General features: G+C 34.1%; 1 protein-coding gene across 4 annotated transcripts in view; it reads left to right on the forward strand.

The window, feature by feature from the left end:
* The window catches only part of RBM41 (RNA binding motif protein 41), a 69,178-nt gene that overhangs the window by 2,954 nt on the left and 42,461 nt on the right, over nt 1–23,763 (forward strand). For 3 of the 4 annotated variants that reach the window (XR_013761184.1, XR_013761185.1, XM_079124417.1), the window contains exons 2-5: nt 63–179; nt 731–923; nt 1,221–1,425; nt 3,282–3,353. Coding sequence is in view for 2 of the 4 variants with exons in the window: in XM_079124417.1 (XP_078980543.1) it covers nt 63–179; nt 731–923; nt 1,221–1,425; nt 3,282–3,353 (587 nt within the window). In the remaining 2 variants the exon portion in view is untranslated. The remainder of the gene's footprint in view (nt 1–62; nt 180–730; nt 924–1,220; nt 1,426–3,281; nt 3,354–23,763) is intronic. The other variant, XM_079124418.1, reaches the window with a different exon arrangement.

Consider the following 23,763-nt stretch of genomic DNA (forward strand, 5'->3'; position numbering starts at 1 on the left):
AAATAGATTTTCAGATTCCCTATCTCTTTTACTTTCTGTGTGTATTTGTATGTCTCCTCCAGGGTAAACAGCTGTGTGAAGAGTGATGAGCATGTCCTGGAGGAGCTGGAAACAGAAGGGGAGAGGCAGCTGAAAAGTCTCCTTCAACATCAACTTGATACTTCTGTCTCCATTGAAGAGTAAGTATTGATTTTACAAATATGTAGAGTATCAAAGACCCTCACTCAAAGTGATAGACCCCTCTTAAAGTCTGGAGGGAACACTCTACTTTCTCTCACCCACTTTCTGTTTTTCTTCCTGTAGGAAACTTTCATATCCACCAAGTCTGAGACAGTACCTTTCCTATGCCTTTCTATAGCATGCTGTATTTCTTCCACCACAGTACTTGTAACTTGATATTGTCATTGCCTGTTTATTTGCCTTGCTACCACTATTCTTTCATAAAAACAGGAACGATTTTTTTTATCTTTTTTGCTATTAAATACTCAGTACACAGCATACATCTGCTGCACAGTAGGACTCAGTAAATGTTCATTGATTTACTCATTTATTAGTTCTGGATGAAGAGACTGTTGATGGAGTTCCATTTTGTTGCAGTGGTGCTTCAGCTAGTAACAGAATGTGAGACAGAAATTGCCAATGACTTTTATTGTGCTTCTTATAATGGCACAATTCCTGTGAATTGTGGTAGCCTCAAGGTGTTCTTACTCCCTTCTTGCTTGTTTTGCAGATGTGTCTCTAAGAAAGAGAGCTTTGCCCCTGGTACTATGTATAAGCCCTTTGGAAAGGAAGCAGCTGGGACTATGACTTTGTCCCAGTTCCAGACACTGCATGAAAAGGACCAGGAAACTGCCTCTCTCAGGGAACTAGGACTTAATGAAACAGAAATATTAATCTGGAAGAGCCATGTTTCAGGTGAAAAGGTGAGTGGGGCATTGTTTTTTAGGAGAATAAAGAGCAGGATCTGTTCACTTTGGCATTAGGAAGTCTTGCATTTTTAGTTCCACAAAACTGAGCTTTGAGTCTGAATCTTCTTTGGTTTTAAGCATAAGGACATTGGTAAAAGAAAACCTATTTGTTTTTTAACTTCTTAGCTAACACTTTAAATAAACACTTTAAATTTCTGTGTCCTGATCATCTTTTTCTTACTTGAAGCAAGAGATCATCACTTCCAGGATATGTTCTCTATGATATATGCCATTTCATTTCCCTGGTTTCAGAGGACAAGGCTGAGGGCAACTCCTGAAGCAATACAGAACCGTCTTCAAGATATTGAAGAAAGGATCTCTGAACGTCAGCGTATTCTTTGCCTGCCACAAAGATTTTCAAAGAGCAAACAACTGACCCGGCGAGAAATGGAAATAGAAAAGTCTTTATTTCAGGGAGCTGATCGTCACTCCTTTCTTAAAGCTCTTTATTACCAAGGTATGTGAACCTCACTGCTTTCATATGTTCTTTCACCGACAGAAAGATTTAATATCAGGGCATTAGATATAAAGAATTAGTGAAGGGAGTAGGGGAAAGACAAACTATTACTACCCCTGAATATATAGTCCCATGAAAGAGACAAATATACGTCTAGTTAGTTGCATGACAACATGGAAATTATTTTAGAGACTTGAATCAAAGGCTGAGGGAGAATAGAACATAGAGCACTTAAGTCCAGTTGCGGGAGTCAGAAATTAACTTTTGTACTGTCTTGATGGATCAGCAGGTATTTTTCAGGTAAAGGGGAAAGGGCATTACAAGATAATGAATAGGAACAGGATTGTGAAAGGACCTGGTATGTCTGGGGAACAGAAAAATTCAATGTGGCAGGGGTAAATCAGGGCAGGGAATGACAAAGGATGGCACTGAAAAGTGAGGCAAGGCTCGATTGTAAAGCATCTTTAGGCTGAAATATAAATTAGCACTATATATATAAAACCCACACACACACACACATATATATATATATGTGTGTGTGTGTATTAATCAGAAGAATTAGGTTAATGGATTGATTTTGCTAGGCACTGTGGGAGGTGCACAGAAACTTAAAAAATAATTCTTGACTTTGTGCCAAGTACAGTCTGGTTGGAAATACAAACATATACCATTTAGTAACAATGCTAGATACAGTTGCTAAGTGCTATGGGAATTCAGAGTTTTATTGCTGTGAATGAAGAACGCCTTTCAAAGGAGGTAAGATTTAATTTTTTTTTAATACTACCTGTTTAGAAAGGAGAAGGAATGGCATTTGAATTGCTGGAACTGGTGTGAGCACTATTAACCGGGGGAGTTGTAAGAGGCAGAGTTGGAAATATAACCAACAATTTTGGGCTTCATTTGATTAGTAGTATAGAGCTATGTAGATTTCATTTTTAGTTAGTTTAAATATAGTTAGAATTTTTTAAGGCAGGAGTAACATGTTAAAAACCATATTTGAAAATGATTCATGGGGTAACCAGTAATTAGGAATAGATAAGGAAGTATTAGAAGCAGAGAGAATGGTTAGGAGGCATAATAGTCTTTTAAACATGAATATTTTGACTAGATTGGTGACAGTAGAATTGGAAAGACAGGTAGGTTTGGATATAAGACATGTTACAAAGGAAGAAGTGATAAAAATTTTTGACTGAAGATGAAAGAAGAAACTCAATGGAAAGGAATATGTCAAAGATAATCCAGATGTTTCAGGGCTGTATGACGTAACAATTGGCAAAATTAAGAAAGCCTTTATGGGGGAATTTTGAGGAAGGATGATGAGTTTGATTTAAACATGTTGAAATGGAGAATGGCAGGACCATCGCTTTCAGATATCAAGGAGATAGAAATAATGCAGTGAAACTCAGGAGCGAGGTCAGAACTAGGTATGTAGAATTGGGAATCATTTCTGCTTCATTCATATGTTAAATTCATTACAACGATTGAATACTTTGTTAGAGAGACCATAGACATGGCAGAGCAGTGGTAAAGGAAGGAATGAAAAATGAAGTTACCTTTTGTGGAGAGACATTATGGCATACTGATTACAAACAGGCTCTGGAGGCAAACTGGGAAAATCCTGGCTCCCCCACTTACTAGCTCTGAGATGCTGGGCAAGTTACTTCTATATGTTTCAGTTTCGTCATCAGGAAAGTGAGAGTATTAATAGTAGCTGTGTTACAAGATTATTAGGATTAAGTAAGGTAATACATGTAAATCACCTAGAGCAGTACCTGGTATTTGGGTGGGGGTTGGGGGGGATTTATGAATCTGTTCTGTTTTCTATCTTTGAAACTCCTTGCTTTAAACCTTCACAGCATACCACAAAAAGACAAGTGCAGACAAGTACATGACCTCAATGAAGAGGAAGATAAAATTAGGCACAAAAGGCAAGTCGAGAGTTTTCTTACAGTGTTAGATTTAGGAATGTAACCTAGGGTCCCAGACTTCTAAGTTGAACACTTATTTAATTTCATATTCAGTATATAACAATGCTTATAGGAAATGATCCAGAGAGAACATATTATCCTGATATGAAATATTAAAGAGAAGAATTAGTAGAAGTTGTAAAACTTTTACATTTAGTGCTGTTTTTATCTCTATAACTTAAAGTTATTGTACCATACATAAATTGACCTTACTGATTTTTAGATCCCATTTCACAAATAATTCTGAATATTTTTATTAAGTAGCAAAATATGAATATTGATGATGATGATAATGATAGTATAATATTTAATATTTTATTTTTGAAATGAATTTGCAATAAAATTGCATGGGGCTTTTTTTGTGTATAGTTCTGTGAATTGTAAATCATGTAGATTCATGTAACCACCACCACAATCAGGAGAGAGAACAGCTCCATCACAATGAAAAACTACATCATACTATCTCTTTCTAGTCACTCCCAATCCCCACCCATAATCCCTGGCAATCACTGATCTGTTCTCCATCACTTTAGGTGTATCTTCTAGAGACTGTCATATAAATGAATTCATGAAATGTATAACTGTGAGACTGGGTTCTTTCACTTAGCATAATACCTTTGAGACTCATTCAAGTTGTTATTGTTGTCATGTGTATTAACGGTTCATTCATTTTGTGGAATCATATTTCATTGTATGAATGTTCCAAAGTTTGTTCATTCACCCATTGAAGTGAATTTGGGTTATTTCCAGGTATGGTGGTTATGAATAATACTGATATGAACATTCTTGTACAGGTTTTTGTGTGAACATAAGTTTTTATTTCTCTAAGGTAAATATCTAGAAGTGGGATTACTGGGTCATATGGTAAGTGTATATTTAACTTTATATGAAATTGCCAAACCATTCTCTAGAGTGGCTATACCATTTTGCATTCCCACCAACAATGTATGAGAGTTCCAGTTGCTCTACATCTTTGTCAGCACTTGGTATTGTCAGTATTGATTTTAGTTGTTCTGAGGGGTGTGAAGTGGTACCTCATTGTTGTTTTAATTTGCATCTTCTTAAAGGCTAATGTTGTTGAGCATCTTTTCATGTGCTTATTTGCCATATTTATATTCCATTTGCTAATGTATCTGTTTAAATCTTTTGCCATTTTGTCATTGGGTTTTTTATTTTCTTCCTCGTGACTTTCCAGAGTTCTTTATATATTCTAACCAATCTCTATTGGATATGTGATTTAGAAATATTTTCTCCCAGTCTGTTGCTTGCTTTTTCATTCTCTTAACAGTGTCTTTTATAGAGCAAATTTTTGTTCTTACTATGAAAAAATATACGTGTAAAGTTTACAATTTTAACCATTTTTAAGTGTATAGTTATGAGGTATTAAATGTATTCCCTTTTTTCTGCAACTATCACCACCATTTATCTCCAGTACTTTTGAACTCTGTACCCATTAAATACTACCTCCTTGTTTTCCCCATCCACAGTTTCTGACAGCCACCATTCTACTTTCTGTCACTATGAATTTGACTAATCTCGGTACCTCACACAGAAGCACACAGTATTTGTCCTTTTGTGACTTGGTTATTTTACTTAGTATAATGTCTTCTAGGTTTTTTTTTTTTTATGTTGTAGCATGTGTCAGAATTTCCTTCCTTTTTAAGGCTGAATAAAATTCCATTGTATGTATGTACCACTTTTATAAGTGATACTTAGGTTACTTCCATGTTTTAGCTATTGTGAATAATGCTTCTATGAACATGCATATACACATATGTTTGAGTATTTACTCTTTTTTTTTGATACCTAGGGGTGCTTAATCACTGAGCCACATCCATATCTCTTTTTTAATTTTTTAATTTTTTATTTTGACACCAGGTCTCACCAAGTTGTTTAGGGCCTCCCTAAGTTGTTGAGGCTGACTCTGAACTTGGGATCCTCTGGCCTCAGCCTCACGATTTGCAGGGATTATAGGCATGCACTTTCATGCCTGACTTCATATATTTTTTTTATATACTCAGAAGTTTAATTACTGGATCATATGGTAATACTACATTTAATTTTTTGAGGAACCACCATATCATTTTCCATAGAGATTGTGACTCTACATTCCTACCAGCAATGCACAAGGGTTTCCATTTCTCTATACCATCAGTAAGACTTGTTATTTTCTGTTTTCTTTTTTGGATAATAAAGTGGTATCTCTTAGTGGTTTTGGTTTGCATTTTCCTAATGATTAGTACTGTTGAGCAACTCTTCATATACATTTTGGCCAGTTGTGTATCTTCTTTATATAAATGTGTTTTCAATTTCTCATGCTTAATTTTAAATGAATTCTTTATTGTTGACTCATAGGAGTTCTAGCTACATTCTGGTTATTAATTCCTTATCAGATATATGATTCACAAATATTTTTTTCTACTCCTTGGGTTGCCTTTTTAACTCTGTCATGGTATTCCTTGATGTACAAAGTTTTAAATTTTTATGACGTTTAATTCATCTTTTTTTCTTTTGTTGTCTATGCTTTTGGTGTCACATATAAGAAATTGTTGCCAAGGTGCCATGTCATGTAACTTTCCCCCTGTGTTACTGTCTGAGCTTCCATACTTTTTGCTCTTTTACTTAGGTCTTTGATTCATTTCAAGTTTTTTTTCCATATAAGGTAAGGATCCAACTTCACTTTTTCTTGTTCATATCCTGTTTTCACAGTAACATTTTTTTGAAGACTATTCTTTCCACACTGAATGATCTTGACACCCTGTACAAAAATCATTTGATTGTTTGGGTAAGAGTTTATATCTGGTTTCTCTATTCCACTGGAATATATGTCTTTGTTATGCCAGTACCACATTGTTTTAATTACTGTAACTTTGTAGTAAGTTTTGAAATCAGGAAGAGTGTAACTGCCAAATTTGTTTTTATTTTTCAACATTGTTTTGACTGTTTGAGGTTCCCTTAAGATTCCATCAGAACTTTAGGGTAGATTTTTCTGTTACTGCAAAAAAAAGGGTCATTGAAATTTTTATAGGAGGTATGAATCTGTAGATAGTTTTGGTTAGTATAAACATCTTAACAGTATTAAGTCTTCAATAGATGAACAGGGAATGTTTTTCTGTTACTTGTATCTTCTTTAATTTTTTTTAGGAACATTTTGTAGTTTTCAGTGTGGTAAGTCTTCCTATTCAATGCAAATTTTTTGAACTCATAAAATCTAGTTTATTGTTTCTTTCATGGATCATGCTATATGTGTGGGTTGTATGTGTATGTGTATATACGTGTGTGTGTGTGTGTGTGTGTGTGTGTGTTAAGAACTCTACCTCATACCTGTTCATGAAAAGACCTTTTTCTGTTTTCCTCTGACATTGTTATAATTGTACATTTTAAATTTAGATCTATAATCCACTTTGATTTAGTATTTTAGAAGATGTGAGGTTTTTATAAGATTTACTTACTTGCCTATCAGTGTTCATTTGTTTCCTTTCTCCATTTACCTATCTTTGCATTTTTGTCAGAAATTAATTGGTTACATTTGTGTGTTAATATTTAATATAATAATTACAGGTGAAAGATAATTCTCCTCTGAAAAGTAGAAATGAGACAAAGATGTCTGCTCTTCCACTTCTATTTATGGTGGAATGAAATCAGAAATCAATAACAGAAGGATTGATACATGAAATTTATAACTATATGGAAATTAAACAGCACTTTATGGAATAATTGATGGATCAAAAAGAAATCACAGGTGACATTTGAAATTATTTTGAGATGAATAAACATAGCATACAAAAACTTATGGGACACAGTTAAAGCAGTGGTTAGGGAGATATTTATAGCTGTAAATGTACACATATATAAAGAACAAAGGTCTCAATTAACTTTAACCTTAATAAACTACAGAAAGAAGAGCAAACTAAACTCATCAAACTAAATAAAGGACATAACAGAAATTAGAGCAAAACAAAAGAAGCAGATTTTAAAACTCAAGAAAATCAATAAAACTCAAAATAATTTCTTTAAAAAAAATTTACAGTCAGCTAGACCCATCAGTTTACAAGAAAGAAAACTCAAATTTGTAAAACCCAGTTCTACTTTGGTTTCTGTTTGCATGAGATGTCTTTTCCTATCCTTTTATTTTCAACCTGTGTGTGCTTTTTAATCTAATTTGTCTGCTATAGATAGCAAATAGTTGGATTGTGTTTTCATTTATTAATCAGTTCTTCTATTGTCTGTCTTTTAAAGTGGAGCATTCATTTATTTTAATATAATTGGAGCCTATTAATAAGAGAGGATTTACATCTGGTACTTTGCTATTTCTCTATTGTATGTTTTGTACTTTTGTTCTATTTTTCTGTTTATTCCTTCTTTTATGTACATAGATTTTTTTTCCAATGTTCCATTTTAATTAACTAGTTGTTTCTTTTACTGTGCTTTATTTCTCTTACTTTCTGCCCTAGGGCTTACAACTAACATCTTAGTTTAAATATGAAGTTTGTAATAATCCCAAATTAACTCAGATTACATTAAAGAACTTTATATAGCTCTGTTCTTCTCCTTTTGCACTATTACTGTCATACAAATTACATCTTTATAGATTTTTAAGTCCAATGACAGTTTTGTAATTATGGTGGTTTTATACAGTTATCTTTTATGTCAGAGAGAAGAAAAGGGGTTCCAAAGAAAAATACATTTGTGCTGCTTTTTATATTTACCTCTGTAGTCAACTTTATTTGTGCTCTTTCTTTCTATGTGTGGATCTGAATTACTATATGCTGCTATTTATTTCATCCTGAAAGACTCCTTTTAGTTTTTCTTGTAGGGCAGGTCTTCTAGTGATGAATCCTCTCAGTTAATTTCTTCTTCAATTTTGGAATATAGTTTTGATGGATGTAAATTTTTGTTTTATAGTGTTTCTTTCAGTTCATTGAATATGTTATCTTATTGCCTTCTGACCTCCATGGTTTCTGATGAGAAGTGAACTTTTAATCTTATTCAGTTCTTACTCCATGTCCATGATGGGTCTCTTACTGTTTTAAAAATTCATTCATCTTTCACCTTGGACAATTTGGTCATATGGTTATTTGCTAATCTTTTTGAGATTATCCTACTTGGAACCTTTTGAACTTCTTCAGTGTGTAAATTAATGTTTTCATCAGTTTGGGTAAATTATCAGCCTTTATTTTTAAAATATTCCTTCTCCCTCCTTCTGAGAATCTTGGTATGTTTATGTTTGTATCCCAGAGTTATAATGATATCTTACAAATCTCTGAGTCTGTTAATGTTCCCTTATTTTTACTTTCTGCTCCCTAGACTGGGTTCATCTCCTCAGATTAGATAGAGGACCAGTCTTCAAGTTTACTGATTCTTTCTTCTTCTAGTTCAAATCTTCTGCTGAGCTCCTTGGTGAATTTTTCATTTATTTTACTTTTAATCTCCAGTATTTGTTAGATTCTTTATTATAATTTCCTTCTGTATATTTTTATTGTAAGACATTCTGAAACTTTCTATTAGTTTTTTTTCTTTTTTTATAAATTGTTCCTTTATTTTTCTTATTTGAAGAACATATCATAAATGGTTCAAGTTTTTGTCTAATAAGCTCAACATGCCTTCTTGGGAGTTTCTGTTGCTTTTTCCTGTATATGGGCCATGTTTCCCCTTTCTTTACAGTATCTTATTCTTTTTTGAAAACTAGATATTTTAAATAATGTTATGTGATAACTCTGGAAATCACTCAGTCCACCACCAACTACCACCCCTGGGTTTACTTTCGTTACCATTTGTTTAATGACTTTCCTCAACTAATTCTATATATTCTTTATTGTGTATGCTCAGTTAGTGTAGTAGTCCTCTAATGATTGGAAGGTTTTCCTTAAATGACTTTATTGAAAATATCTAACAGCCTTTGTTGAGGGGCTATGTTGATGTATATTTTGGGGCACTATTTCAAAGCTCAGGCAGGCAGTGTATGACTCTGCCTTATCCTTTATTTTCTGCTTTCACATGGCCTCAATGTCAGCTAGAAGTGATTAGAGTCTTTCCATTACCTTCTAGATTCTCAGGAATGTGCCTAAACTTTTCAAAGCCCCTGTGAACCTCATTCCCTGTTTTTCCTTTTAAGTGTTATTTGTCAGTCTCTTATGAATCTCATCTGTAACTGCCATCTCTAACAGCTATAATGCTAAACAGTCCCTACCAGTTAATTTTGACAAATACCCTAGGGATGGACTATTCTCACAGAGTGGGATATGAGCAGTGTCAAAGACAAGCCCTCATAATATAGCTTTCCATTGAGGTACCAAGCAGGTCAACTAGTGAATATTCTCTTAGGACGGGGGTTTTGGGAAGCTTTAGAAATGTTTTGCTCCTTCAGTTTCAGCTATGCTGCTGATTTTTATAGGTACTGTAGTTGTAAGGTTGTTGATTGTCAAGGTTACTGTAAAGCTGGAGAGAGGGAGGTGGGATTATAGAAAGTTGAAATGCTACTGCACTTACTGAGTTTTCTTGCAAAACTGTTCCATGTTTTGCTGCAAGCCTTTAGTTTTTATTTCCACAAATTTTATTTATTTTAACAAATTTTGCCGGTGTTCTTTTTGCTTTTATGGAAAGCAGATTTTCAGAAATTCTTAGTTGAATATTCCAAAATTACTTTCTGTATCCTATCTATATTATTATATTTAAAAGTGAACTTTTCCCTTTTTCTTTCTCTTCCTTTCTTTTCTTTTCTTTCCTTTTCTCTTCCTTTCTTTTCTTTTCTCTTCCTTTCTTTTTTTCTTTTGTAGTGGGGATTGAACCCAGGGGTACTCTACTACTGAGCTCCAGCTCTATTTTATTTTTATTTTGAGACAAGGTATCACCAAGTTGCCCAGGCTGGTCTCAAACATGAAATCCTCCTACCTCAGCATCCCTAGTATTGGTGTTACAGGTGTGCATCACCATACCCAGCTCTTATTATTTTTTAAAAGTAAGGGTTTTTTTGGTTTTTTTTTTAGGGGGGAGGGACTGGGGATGTAGCTCAGTGGAAAAGTACTTGCCTGGCATGCATAAGACCCTGGGCAAAAAGTAATAAGTTTTTTATAGCATTAAATTGAACCATTTTTTCACTATTCACCATTTACTACATCCTATAGAACTCTTTCAAATTTAGTGATTTTTAGTAAATTTACAGAATTCATCAACCATCACCACCACAACCTAGTTTTAGAACATTTCCATCATCGTAATCATTGTTCTCAATCCTTGCTTCTAATGTATAGCCCAGGTAGCAATGATTTCCTATCTGTTCCTATAGATTTGCCTATTTTGGTAATTTTATATAAATGGAATCACAGACAGTGTTCTCTAACTTAGAATATTGTTTGCATCATGTTTAGGACATTATGTCTAGAATTAGTACTTTTACAATCTTTTCTGAGGGATTCTTTGTGCATGGTGAGAACATCTTCAACACTAGGCCATGCAGTTTAGGATTCCATTTTAGCTTCCATTTCCTGATTGCACAGAGCCTCAAGGTTAGTCAGAGGGCTTTTAGGGCCTTTTTAGGTCTTCCCTGAGTACACACAGCCCTGGGAATGTGGATAACCCTAGGCATGTGCCTGCCTGTCTAGATTACTAGAAGGATATTGGAGCTTTTTCAAGCCCCCTATAACATCTCTTTCCTGAGATTTTACCTTCTAAGTTTTTTGATTAACCTGTAATTTCCCCATCTGTTCTCTACCACCTCAGATACCTGTGAAATTCAAGGGTTGCCTCTGATCATTTTGACAAAAGTTTCTGGGGAATAACCTGTTAGTTCTTGGTGAGCCTTGAGTCTAGTCAAATAGAGTTGTGCTTGTGGGATTTTCCTGGAAACTACCGGAAAGGTCTAGTAATGACAATTCTCTGGGAAGTATGTTTTTCAAAGCACCAGTGTGGGGCTCCAATTCTATTGGGGCTCCAGTTCCATTCTTCTCACTTAATGGCTGCTCTGCTGCTGGGTTTTTTTGTTTGTTTGTTTGTTTTTTTAACCTTTAATTTCAAGTCAGTGGTTTTCAAGGTTACCACAGACCTGGGAGAAAAGGTGGGAATAGGGCAAGTTCAAGCACTACAAAACTCATTACCGTTACTGAGGTTCAGCAATTTTTCATGAAGAAATACTCCCTGGGTTGCTGTAAACCTTTGGTTATTTTCCAGTTATTAAAGTTGGTTCTGACAGTTTTTACCAATTTTTTTATTGCTTTTCTGTAGGAAATTTTCATAGGTCCCTACTCTGTCCACTATTTTCAGTGACATTATCTCTCTTACTCTAGCATCTTTTGAAACTCTGAAGTTTGTGATTTTGATGAAGACTATATTGTTAATTTTTTATGGCTTATGTTTTTGGTTTTGTAATGAAGGTTCTTTCTAACCCAGGGATACACAGATTTTTTTTTCATGTGTTCTAAAAGATATAGTTTTAGCTCATACATCTATGTCGGTGAACCATTTTTTAAATTTTTTTTAGTTGTAGATAGACACAATACCTTTATTTTATTTGTTTGTTTGTTTATTTATTTACTTATTTATCTATCTATTTTTATGTGGTGCTGAGTATCAAACCCAGTGCCTCACACATGCTAGGCAAGCACTCTACCACTGAGCTACAACCCCAGCACTTATGAACAATTTTAAATTAATTTTTTGCATATAACAGGTTTAGAGTTACATTAATCTCTCTATGTATAAATTTTGTATGTATCTATATATGTGTGTGTGTAGAGTCTATATATGGGGGGAGGGAGGGGGGAGAGAGAGAGAGAGAGGGAGAGAGAAAGAAAGAGAGACACACACATTTGTATGTATAAAATTGTTAGCTGGACTTGGTGGCCACACACCTGTAATCCCAGCTACTTGGGAGACTGAGGCAGGAGAATTGTGAGTTCACAAATATAAGAGTTTTTTTCCCTTTATTTTCAGCAATTTGATTATGCCATGTCTGGATGTGAGTTCTTTATTTCAAATTCTGAACTTTTATTCCTTCTACCTGCTACTTTTTACTTCTCACAGTCTTCAAATATACCATACCTTCTCTCCAAGTTTTATTACTGTATACATTGGGAGAGACAGGGTGAAGTATTTGTATTTCATCATACCCAGAAACAGAAGTCCTAATAGATAATATTGTTTTTAATTTATGCCAGTCCTTTTTCTAAGCATTATTCCAAATTAATGTGTTTTTTACAACAGCCCGTGAGATAGTGGCAGTATCATACCCATTTACTGATTTAAAAAATTGAACTTTCAGAGGAGGAGACTTCTCAAGAAGTTTTTAAGTGACCATGCTGAAACCTAAATCCATGACCTTATACAGAAGTTTATGTTTTGACCACAGCACTTGCATATGTGATTTGAAAAGATTTATTGATTTATTAAGTGTGGTTTTACTATATCTTGAAACAGACTTTTTTTTCAAATTATAATGTCCCATTTTCTAACCTCAACTCAGTAGAAAAACAAGATATATTTCTCTAGAAATATACTTCTTCTGAAATAAACTCTAGTATATACTTTCTGATTACTTTATTTTTCTTATCCTTCTGGCTTTCTCTTACCCCCATTATACCCTCTCTTAAATGCTGTTAAAAGTTCTAGTTCCTTGGCCCTTTTTATTTTCTCCCAGTCTGTCAATCCCAGCTTGTTTCCTCTTCCTTTCTCATCTTTTTTAGACTCCATCATCCATTATTTAACCACATTCTTGCCGATGAATCATTCTCCTTCCTTGACTGTATCATACCCACCTAGGAAAACTTCAGCCCTTTATCAGTACAACTAATTACCTTCTTTATTGTTGCGCCATGCCTTCTGAGCTGTACTAGAGAAAAATCATGTAACTTTGTTTTTAGTGCCTCTACAAGTTCCTCATCTCTGATATCTCTGTATCTTGTTTGACAGGCTATCGCCTAGTTCTTTGTTAGCTCTTTCATTCCTTATCAATACTATTTTAGATCTTCATTACTTTCTCCTAGCCTACTATTTCAATATTTTTAAAGTATAGCATTCTGTCCAGTTTCAAAGCAGCAAGAAATTTCATCCACTCCCTGCTCAGTTCTCTGATAACTTCTGCATTCCTATCTCTCCCTTTCTTCCCATTCAACTCAGAGCTAGGGAAGTCCTTGCTGCTTCAAGCTAATTTTTATACCTTATTGCTGAATCTTATCCCTCTTATCACCAAGGAACCTCAGTCATCCCTGCTTCTTTCCCTTCAAGACTTTAACATGATCATTGTATCATTTGCCAATTTCTGGTGGAGTGCATACTCCTACCATAAGCTGTTTACATGATAAAAAATGGAAAATGTCCTTCAATTGTTTAGGTACTTGAGCAAACCATCTATGTAGATTTTCTCCTCTCACTATATAACATAATGAATAGCAGTTTGTTTTAAAAATGAAATGTGGCATGCTGGGGAGATAGCTCAGTTGGTAAAGTGCTTGCCTTATAAGCACAGGGCCCTGGGTTTGATCCCCAGCACCGCAAAAAAAAAGAAATGTAAAAGGTCAAGTCATAAGAAAGAGAATTAAATACATATTAATATTTTTATACCCAAATGGGAAAAATTTTCATTTTTTATTTCAATGAAAATTTTTTAAACATATAGAAAAGTCAAAATAATTTTATCACTAATGCCCGTTATATTACCATCTAGATTCTACCATCAATATTATTTTCCCTATCATATCAAATCTGTACCTCTATCTATCTATAAATCAATTTTACTTCATAAATGCAGTTTTTAAAACTTGCTGATGTTGGCAAACATCTGAAATTCCAGCTACTTGGGAGGCTGAGTTAGGAAGATTGCAAATTGGAGGCAAGACTGAGAATTTTGAGACCCTGTCTCAAAATTTTAAAAATTTTAAAAAGGCCTGGTATATAGCCCAGAGGTAGAATTTCCCTGTGTTCAATCCCCAGTATTGCAAAAAAAGTGTTCATATAAATTTATGACCCACAAATAATTCAGTATGAATATTGTTAGCTAAATATTTATTAGTATTTTTCTTTTGTTATGAAATTTTCATGCAATTAAATGGACATATCTTAAGTGTTCATTTGATGACTTGATCAGCATATAGATCTGTGTATGATATGTTGATAAATGTTTAACAGCTAGCTCTCCAGCAAAAAAAAAAAAAAAAAAAAAGACCCTAATATATATTATTTGACAGTTTCCTTTGGTGTAGATATTCCTGCCACAGTAGATTTCAAGCTGGTAGTTAGTGTCATCCATTGAACATGGAGTTGAAAATAGATGCACACAGCCATCAGACCATCTCTAGCATACTGCTGCATGTATGTGCCCTAACTTCTGTCAACACATGAAATATTTCCATCTCCCCAGAAAGTTTTCCTATTCTGCCCTCCTAGAAGCAGTTTTGGTATTTTTCCACTACATTTATTTTTACCTGTTTTAGAACTTCTTATAACTGGAACTATACAGTATGTATTCTTTGTATGAAGCTATACTTAAAATACTGTTTTTAGGATTTATTCATATTCTTAATAATTTGTCCTCTGTTACACAATTTTTGGAAGAGTTTTGTATAATCACTGTATTTGTTTCTCAGGGCTGCTGTAATTACCACAAATCTGGTGGCTGAAAATAATAATAAATAATTCTCTCTGTAAATCTGGGTGCTAGAAGTCTGAAATCAAGGTGTTGACAGGCCTATGGTTTCTCTGCAGGTTCTAGGAGTGTATTCTTCTTTGCCTCTTCTAGCTTTTGGTACTTGCCAGCAATTCTTGGTCTTTGAGATGTAGATGCATCATTCTAATCTCTGCCTTTGTCATCAAATTACATTCTACTTGTGTGTCTGCCTCTGTGCCTTCACATGGCCTTTTATAAAGACACTAGTTATTGAATTTAGAGCCTACCTTTATCCAGTATTACCTCATCTTAATTTAACTACATATGCAAAGAACCTATTTCCAAATAAAGTCACAGTCTAAGGCTCCGGGTGGACATGAATTTTGGAGGTATACTATTCAACCTAGACCCATCTGCCATCTGTGCTCAAAAAATTCATATCCATCTGGACACATGCAAAATGTATTCAACCTATCACAACATCTCCAAAAGTCTTAACCCATTCCAGCATCAAGTCTAAGTGCTAGATCTCATTTAAATATCAAGTCAAAAGCCCCAAGCCTGATTACCTAAATCGCCTAAATAAAGTATGGGTGAGGCTGTGGATATGGTTCTTTCTACCCAGAAACCAGTGAAACTAAAAATCAAGTTTTCTGCTTCTAATGTATAATGGTGGGACAAGCATAGGATGGACATTTCGATTCTGAAAGGGCAAGAAGGAAGGAACAAAGGGGTTGTTGAGCAAGTTTGTAATTCAGCAGTGCAAATTCCATTAGTTTTCAAGATCCAAGTGTAATACTCTAAGCTCAATGTTCCATCCTCTGAGCCTGCCCTCTTAGCCCACTAGTGTAGCCACTACCCCAATCTCTCCAGCCCCTGCATCTATAGCTTTGCATTTGGAGTTATCCTTCATTTTGTTCTGTGTCTCTTTTTCACATCAGACTGGCACTAAATTATCTAAAATTATCAAAGTCTTTGTCAATTTCATGCATGTCAACAAATCTACAACATTACATGAAGGTTTTCTACAGATCCTTCCTGTATAACCTATGTCTGTTCCTGGCTTCTGCTGAGATGATTGATTGGATCCATAAACCATATCCCTCATCACTTCATGAAAGTTTGTCCAGCCACAATCTTGGTTCCTTTTCCAGAGCATGTTGTCTGGGTAGTTTTAGGATTTTTTAGATCATTAAGTGCTGGTTTCTTTTTCTTTTACAGTTCCTTTTTCAATTTACCTCTTTCTCTTATTATTTTAAGCATCAAGGAGAAACCAACCTGTATCTTTCCTTAAAAATATCCTCAGTGAAATATCCAAGTTTATCATTTATAAGTTAGTCTTTTTAACTCAACAGCAGAAATTAATTCAGGTAAGCTTCTGCCACTGTATAATGAAAATTGCCTCTCATCCAGTATCATAACAGGTCATCATTTCCTTCTAAGATCTCACCAGAAACACCTTTAATGTTCATATTCCTAGCAATATTTCATTAATGATTAGAGAGAGAGAGAGAGAGATGCTTTCTCTCCTGTGCTGTTCACTTCCTTCTGGGCCCCTATCGGAATTGCCTTTAAATGTGGGCCTTTACTCTCACAAACCTCAGAATTTTTTTAGCCTTTAGCCGGTACTCAATTCTGAAGCCAATTCCACATTTTAAAGTATTTGTTGCAGCAGCATTCCACTTCCCAGTACCAAATTTTGTATTAGATTCCCAGGGTTGCCATAACAAAGTACCACAAACTGGGTGGCATAAAAAAAACAGAAATTTATACTTTCACACTTATGGAAGCAAGAAGTATAAAATTAAGATGTTGGCAAGGTTAGTTACTTCTGGAGGCTCTGAGCACTGCTTCCATTACACATGCCATTTTCCCTCTGTGACTGTGTCTCTGTGTCTTTGCATGATTTTTCTAATAAGAATGTCAGTCATTGGACATAGGGCTCACTCTAATCTCCTGTGACTTTATCTGTTGTTTTTGTTTTTTGTTTTTTGTACTACAGAGATTGAACCCAGAGATGCTATACCACTTAGCTAAATCCCCAACCCTTTTTATTTTTTCTTTTGAGCAAACTCTCACTAAGTTGCTTACGGCCTCCCTAAGTTACCAAGGCTGTGCTCAAACTTGTGAACCTTCTGCCTCAGCCTCCCAAATCACTGGGATTATGGGCGTGCACCCATATGCCCAGCCTGTGTTTTTATCTTAATTAATTATATCTTCATAAACTTCATTTCCAATTTAGATCAAATTTTGAGGATCTGGGTAGACATAAATTTTGGGAGAATACTATTCATCCCAGTACACTAACTTATTGCCACTTCATCACCTCTCATTAACTTTTTTACGAACCTTATTTTTAAAAAATGAGTGAGATCATACTAAAGTGTGCTTAAAACATAAATGTTCAGTTAGATCAAGAAATAGAATATTGCTGATACTCTAAAAGACCCTATATGCCCCTCAAAATATCATAACCCTCTTCCCATCAGATATAACCACTGTCCTGACTTATGATAATAATTTCCCTACTTTTTTCATATTTTTATGGCCTATACATCCAGCACTAGGCAGTGTTTAGTTTTGCCTGTGTTCAAGCATTATATCAATGAATTGTACTGTTCATATTCTATTGGGTCTTCTTTGTGTAATTGTGAGATTCATCCATATTTCTATGTGTAGCTGTAGTTCATTTTCATTGAAGTTTGGTATTCCTTTATATGAATGTAGTATAATTTTTCTATTTTATAGTTGAACATTTGGGTTGTTCCCATTTTGGGCATGCTATAAGTATCAATCCTGTTACTATGATTGTGTTTATACAGGAATCCTATGACTTGTGCAGAAGTTTCTCAGGGTATATACCTTGGAGTGGAATTGAGGGGTAAAAAGTTTGTACATCTTCAACTTCATTAGATATTAATTAATTTCTGAAGGAATTTCTCCAAGTTAAAATCCCACCAACCATGCAGGAAGAAGGTTCAGGTTGCCCCATAACCTTGTCCACACTGGGTATTTTCAGATTCCAGTTTGATCAGCATTTGCTTATATTTCACTGTGTTATCTATTCACCTTATTAATATTTGTTCCCTTAATTAGTATTTGTTTGTTACTTCTGTTTTTCATCCTTAATAAAGCATTATTTTTCTCAATGTTTTATTTTGAAAAGTTTAAAATGTGGAGAAATAAAAGAACCTCTGTTCGCCAGCTGTTGGCATCTTGCTATATATGCTTTGCCTCTCTTCCTCCACATTGAGTATGTGTATATGTAATTTTTTACTGTTAAACTATTTGAAATAGGGTCAGATGAAATTAGGTATTATTTTTTTTTATTGTAAACAAATGGGATACATGTTGTTTCTCTGTTTGTACATGGCGTAAAGGCATACCATTTGTGTAATCATAAATTTACATAGAACAATGTTGTTTGATTCATTCTGTTATTTTTTCCCTTCCCCCCACCCCTCCCACCCCTCTTTTCCCTCTATACAGTACTTCCTTCCTCCTTACTTGCCCCCCTCCCTAACCCTAACTCTAACCCTAATACTAACCCTTCCCTCCCCCCCATTATGAGGTATTATTTCTAAATACTTCATTGAGTATTTTCAAAGAACGATCACATTCTCTTATACAATCACAGTATTGTGATCACTCTTAAGAGATGTAACACTATTATTCTAAAATTAACTAATAATATGATTTATAATCAGATATCTCAGTTTTATCCATGTTACAATGAAGGATCATACATTGCATTTTGTTTGCTTTAGAACAGTTTTCCTGTTTTGTGTGTGTTTTGTTTTATTTTTAGGCATTTATATTTTTTAATAATCCAAGCCTTTATTGTTGGTTTCATTGTGGTTTTAATTTCATTTTCTTGAAAACTAATGATGTTGGACACCTTTTCATGCATTTATTGACCATTTGGATAGTCTCCTTTGTGAAATTGCTATTCAATTATTTTTCCCATTTAGCAAATGTGAAAATGCCTATTTACTGCCAGAACATCTTTCCATCTGTTTGTACCCTGTCCAGATGTAGTCTTGGTTCAGATTACTTTAAGCATGTATCAAAACTATTTATAGCTCAGCCCCAAAAGCCCTAAAATATGGCAGATCTCAGCAGTTACCACTTACCTCAGTGTTACTGTATAGCAAAGAGGAAGCTAGGAACATTTTAGGGTTATATATCCTGAATAGTCTGTCTCTAGCTTTCTTCTCTAATCTTGGGTATATTTTCTTATAAATTTGTACAAGTTCTTTATTATTATGAGCACTTGCTCTTTGTTGGTTATATTTGTTGAAAATATCTATTTTCATTTTGTTTCTTATCATTTCACTGTCTTTATGATATCTTTTGATGCACAAAAGTTTTTCATTTGTATGTAAAAATGTATTATTTTTTTGTTGGTGGAATATTGAGGATTGAACTCAGGGGCACTCAACCACTGAGCCACATTCCCAGCCCAATTTTATATTTTATTTAGAGACAGGGTCTCACTGAGTTGTTTAGTGCCTCACTTTTGCTGAGACTGGCTTTGAACTCATTATCCTCCTGCTTCAGCCTCCCGAGCCACTAGGATTACAGGCGTGCGCCGCCGTGCCTGGCCATTTTTTCTTTTTATTTAATACTGCTTTTGTGCTCTCATTAATAAATCCTTCTCTACTATAAGTGCAGAAAGATATTTATTCTAAAACTTCTTTTTGTCTTTCACAGTTAAGTCTTTAATCCACCCAGAACTGTATTTATATGTATATGGTATAAAATAGAGGTACAGTTTATTTTTTCCTCTCATATAGAAATCTCTCTGTCCCAACACTTTATATCAAAATGTTCCAGTACTATTATTGTACCTCTTTCATAGATCAGGTGTTCATGTATGGATGAGTGCTTTTCTGAATTCTCTTTTGTTGCTTTGATATTTTGGACTGTTCGAGAATCAATATTACACAATCTAGCTATATAATATTTTGATATCTGGTACAGTAGAATGACAATTTCTTTTACCTTTTTCTTCAAAAGTGTTTTGTCTACTTTCAACACTTTGGCTTTCCATGTATATTTTAGAATCAGTTTATCAAATTTTATGTATACATATATATTTATATGATTTCGATTGGGATTCTATTGATTCCTTAAATCAACTATGGTGATTTTATATATTTATACTATAAATCTTCAAATCTTCAAAAATGTGAACATGGCATCTTTATTAGCTTAATTTTTTAATTTTTTGCATATGGATTTCAAATTGTCCCAGCACTATACCTTATAAAGACTATTATTTTATCCATTGAATTTGCTTGACACGTTTGTAAAAAAAATCAACCATAAATGGAAGGGTTTTTTCCTAGACATACAATTTGATTCCTTTGGTCTACATGCCTATCCTTATTCTTTAAGTTCCTTTACTTTTATAGTAAGTTTGGAAGGTAGTGAAAGTGTTCCAAATTTGTTCCTCATTTTAAAAATTGCTTTTTGTAGCTGGGTATGGTGATGCATGCCTACAATCCCAGTGACTTGGGAGACTGAGACAGGAGTACTACAAGTTCAAGCCAACAACTTAATGAAACCCTGTCTCAAAATAAAAAATAAAAAGGACTGGGAATGTAGCTCAGTGGCAGAGTGCTCCTAGTTTCAATACCCAGTACCATGAAATGAAATGAAATGAAATGAAATGAAACATTTTTTCTATTCCAGATCTTTCCTATTTCCATGCAGATTTTAGATGGAACTTGATAATTTTTTTTTACAAAAAAGCCTGCCAGACTTTAATAGGCATTGAATTGAATCTATAAATCAGCTTGAAGAAAAATGTCATTTTTAATGAGAATTTATTCTAATCCATGAACATGGAATATCTCTTCTTTTATGTACATGTTCTACAATTTATTTCAGCATTGTTTTATAGCTTTGAATTTAACAATCTTATACTTATTTTCTTAAACTTATTTCTAAGTATTTTATTCATTTTAACACTAGTGAATAGAATTGTTTTCTTATTTAATTTTTCTGATTTTTGCATGCAATTATACAGAAGTACAGTCGGTTTTTATGTATTCATCTTGAGTGTGACTAGTGAATAGTATTTTTTTTTTGGTGGTACTGGGGATTGAACCCAGGGCCTCATGCTTGCAAGGCAAGCACTCTACCAACTGAGCTATATCCCCAACCCCTAGTGAATACTATTGTTTTCTTCTTTCATTTCATTTTAATTTTGCATGCAATTATATAGAAATACAGTTTTTGTGTATTGATCTTGAGCCTGTGATTACACTCTTCTATTAGTTGTAATGCTCTTATCATGGCTACCTTGATAATATCTATACTTGTTGCATAGATAATTTTGTTTTCTATGAATAAAGCTTTACTTCTTTCTTTCCAATCTGGAAGCCTTTTCCCCAGCTTGTACTGTCCAAAACCTTTAATACAATGTTAAATAGAAGTAGTCCAACCTAACATCCTTGCCTTACTCTCAGTCTTAGAGGGAAAGCATTCTGCATTTAACAATGAAGTATAAGTTTAGCTGTAGGTTTTTTGTACATGCTTTTTGGCAGCATATTACTTTCATGTGGGTGCTATCACTAATTACCATAAATTTCAGGGCTTAAAGCAATGCTTATTTCTTATAATTCTAGAGATGAAAAGTCCTAATATCAAGATGTTGATAGGGCAACATTCCTTGTACGTATTCTAAGTGAGCTTTTTCCACCTTCTAGAAGTCACTGGCATTCCTTGACTCATGGTCCTTTCTCATATTACTCCAACCTCTACACATATAGTCACATCTCCTATCTCTAACCTTCCTCATTGCTTCTTATAGGGAGTCTCACCATTATATTCGCCTCATCTGCTTGATCCAGGATGAATCCTAATCAATAGCCTTACCTTAATAATACCTACAGAATCCCTTTTGCTGTGTAAATTTTATTTTCAAAGATTCCAAGGATAAGGATGTGGACATTATGAGTTACCATTATTCAGTCTACCACAGGCATTTTGAAGTCATTCCCTTCTATAGATAGTTAAGTAAGGTTAATTATATTTTATCATGAATGACTATGGGGTTTTGTTTAAGGCTTTTTCTAACCTACTATGGTGATCATGTGATTTAAGGTTTTAATCTGTTAATATATTAATTGATTTTTTAGATTTTATACCAATCTTTCATTCCTTGTATAAACCCAACTTATATGTATATAATCCATTTAATATGTTGTTAGATTAGGTTTGGTAATATTTTAAGTATTTTTACATCAATGTTCATGAAGACTATTAGTCTGTAGTTTTATTCTAGTATATTTGTTTAGTTTTAGAGTCAGTGTAATACTAATAGAATGAATTGGAAAGTGTTCCCTCATCCTCTGTTTCTGAAAGCGTTTGTATAGGATTGGTATAATTTCTTCAAATTTTTGATAGACTTTACCGGTGAAGCCACCTGGACCTGGGTGTTTGTTTGTGGCTAGTTTGTTGATTACTGATTCAACTTCTTTTCTTGTTATATTTTTATTCAGCTGTCCTCTTTCCTGAATCTGCTTTGATAATTCATATCTTTCTATGAATTTGTCCATTTATATAAGTTTTCTAATTTTTTGGCCTAAAGGTATTCATAATATTTCTACATAACCATTTTACATTTCTGAAGGGTGAGTAGTGATATGCCCTCTTTAATTATCGATTTTAGTCATTTTTGTCTTTTTGCTTATTTTCATGGTTGTTCTATTTTTAATTTGGCTAAACTTTTCAAAACACCAGTGTTTGATTTCCTTCATTTTTCTCTATTTTCTACTGTATTTATTTATACCCTAATATTTATTTTTATTGCTTGCTTGCTTTATATTCAGTTTGATCTGTTTCTAGGAAAGCTGAGATGCTCAGGTTATGGATTTGAAACCATTTTTCTTTCCTGACTTAGGCACTGTATAGAAACTATAAATTTCTCTTTGAGCATGTTTTTTTTAGCTGCATCCATAAATTTTGATATGTTTCACTTTTTTCAGTTCAAAATATTTTTTTAATTTATGTTTTTCTATTTATTTTTGGTATTAGATATTGAATCCAGGTGTGTTTTACCACTGAGCCACATCCTCAGCCCATTTTCTTTTTCATTTTGAGACAGGGTCTCATTAAGTTGCTGAGGGTGTCCTCCAACTTGTGATCCTCCTGCCTCAGCCTCTTTATTACCTGGGATTACAAACATGAGCCACCACCACACCTAGTAGTTTAAAATATTTTAAAATATTTGACTAATGGACTGTTTAGAAGTATGCTGTTAGTTTGTAAACATTTGTGTATTTCATAGTTCTTAGAATAGTGGATAGCTTAACATAATTATGTTATGGTCAGAGTATAGTTTGTATGATTTCAGACTTTTATAATATTTTGGGATACTCTACCTTGGGCCCATACTCCAGTATCATGTATAGATGCTGTCACTTTGTTCAGGTCTTGACTCAAATAAGACCTGTCCAAACAGATATTAAAATTAAACCACAAGCCAGTCATGGTGTGCACACCTGTAATCCCTGGAACTCAGGAGTCTGAAATATGAGGATTGCAAATTCCAGGTCAGCCTGGGCAACTTAGCAAGACTGTCTCCAAATCAAAAATCAAAAGGGTTGTGCATATAGCTGACTGGTGGAGTGCCTCTGGGTTCAATCCTTAGTATCACGAAAAGGAAAAAGAGAACTGCAACCACAATTACTAATGCTTCATAACTCTTACTCTCTTATCCTACTGTTTTTTTTTATAGCACTTATAATCTTCTAATATAACCAT

This window comes from Sciurus vulgaris (genome assembly GCF_902686455.1).
Source record: "Sciurus vulgaris genome assembly, chromosome: X".
Lineage (NCBI taxonomy): Eukaryota > Metazoa > Chordata > Mammalia > Rodentia > Sciuridae > Sciurus > Sciurus vulgaris.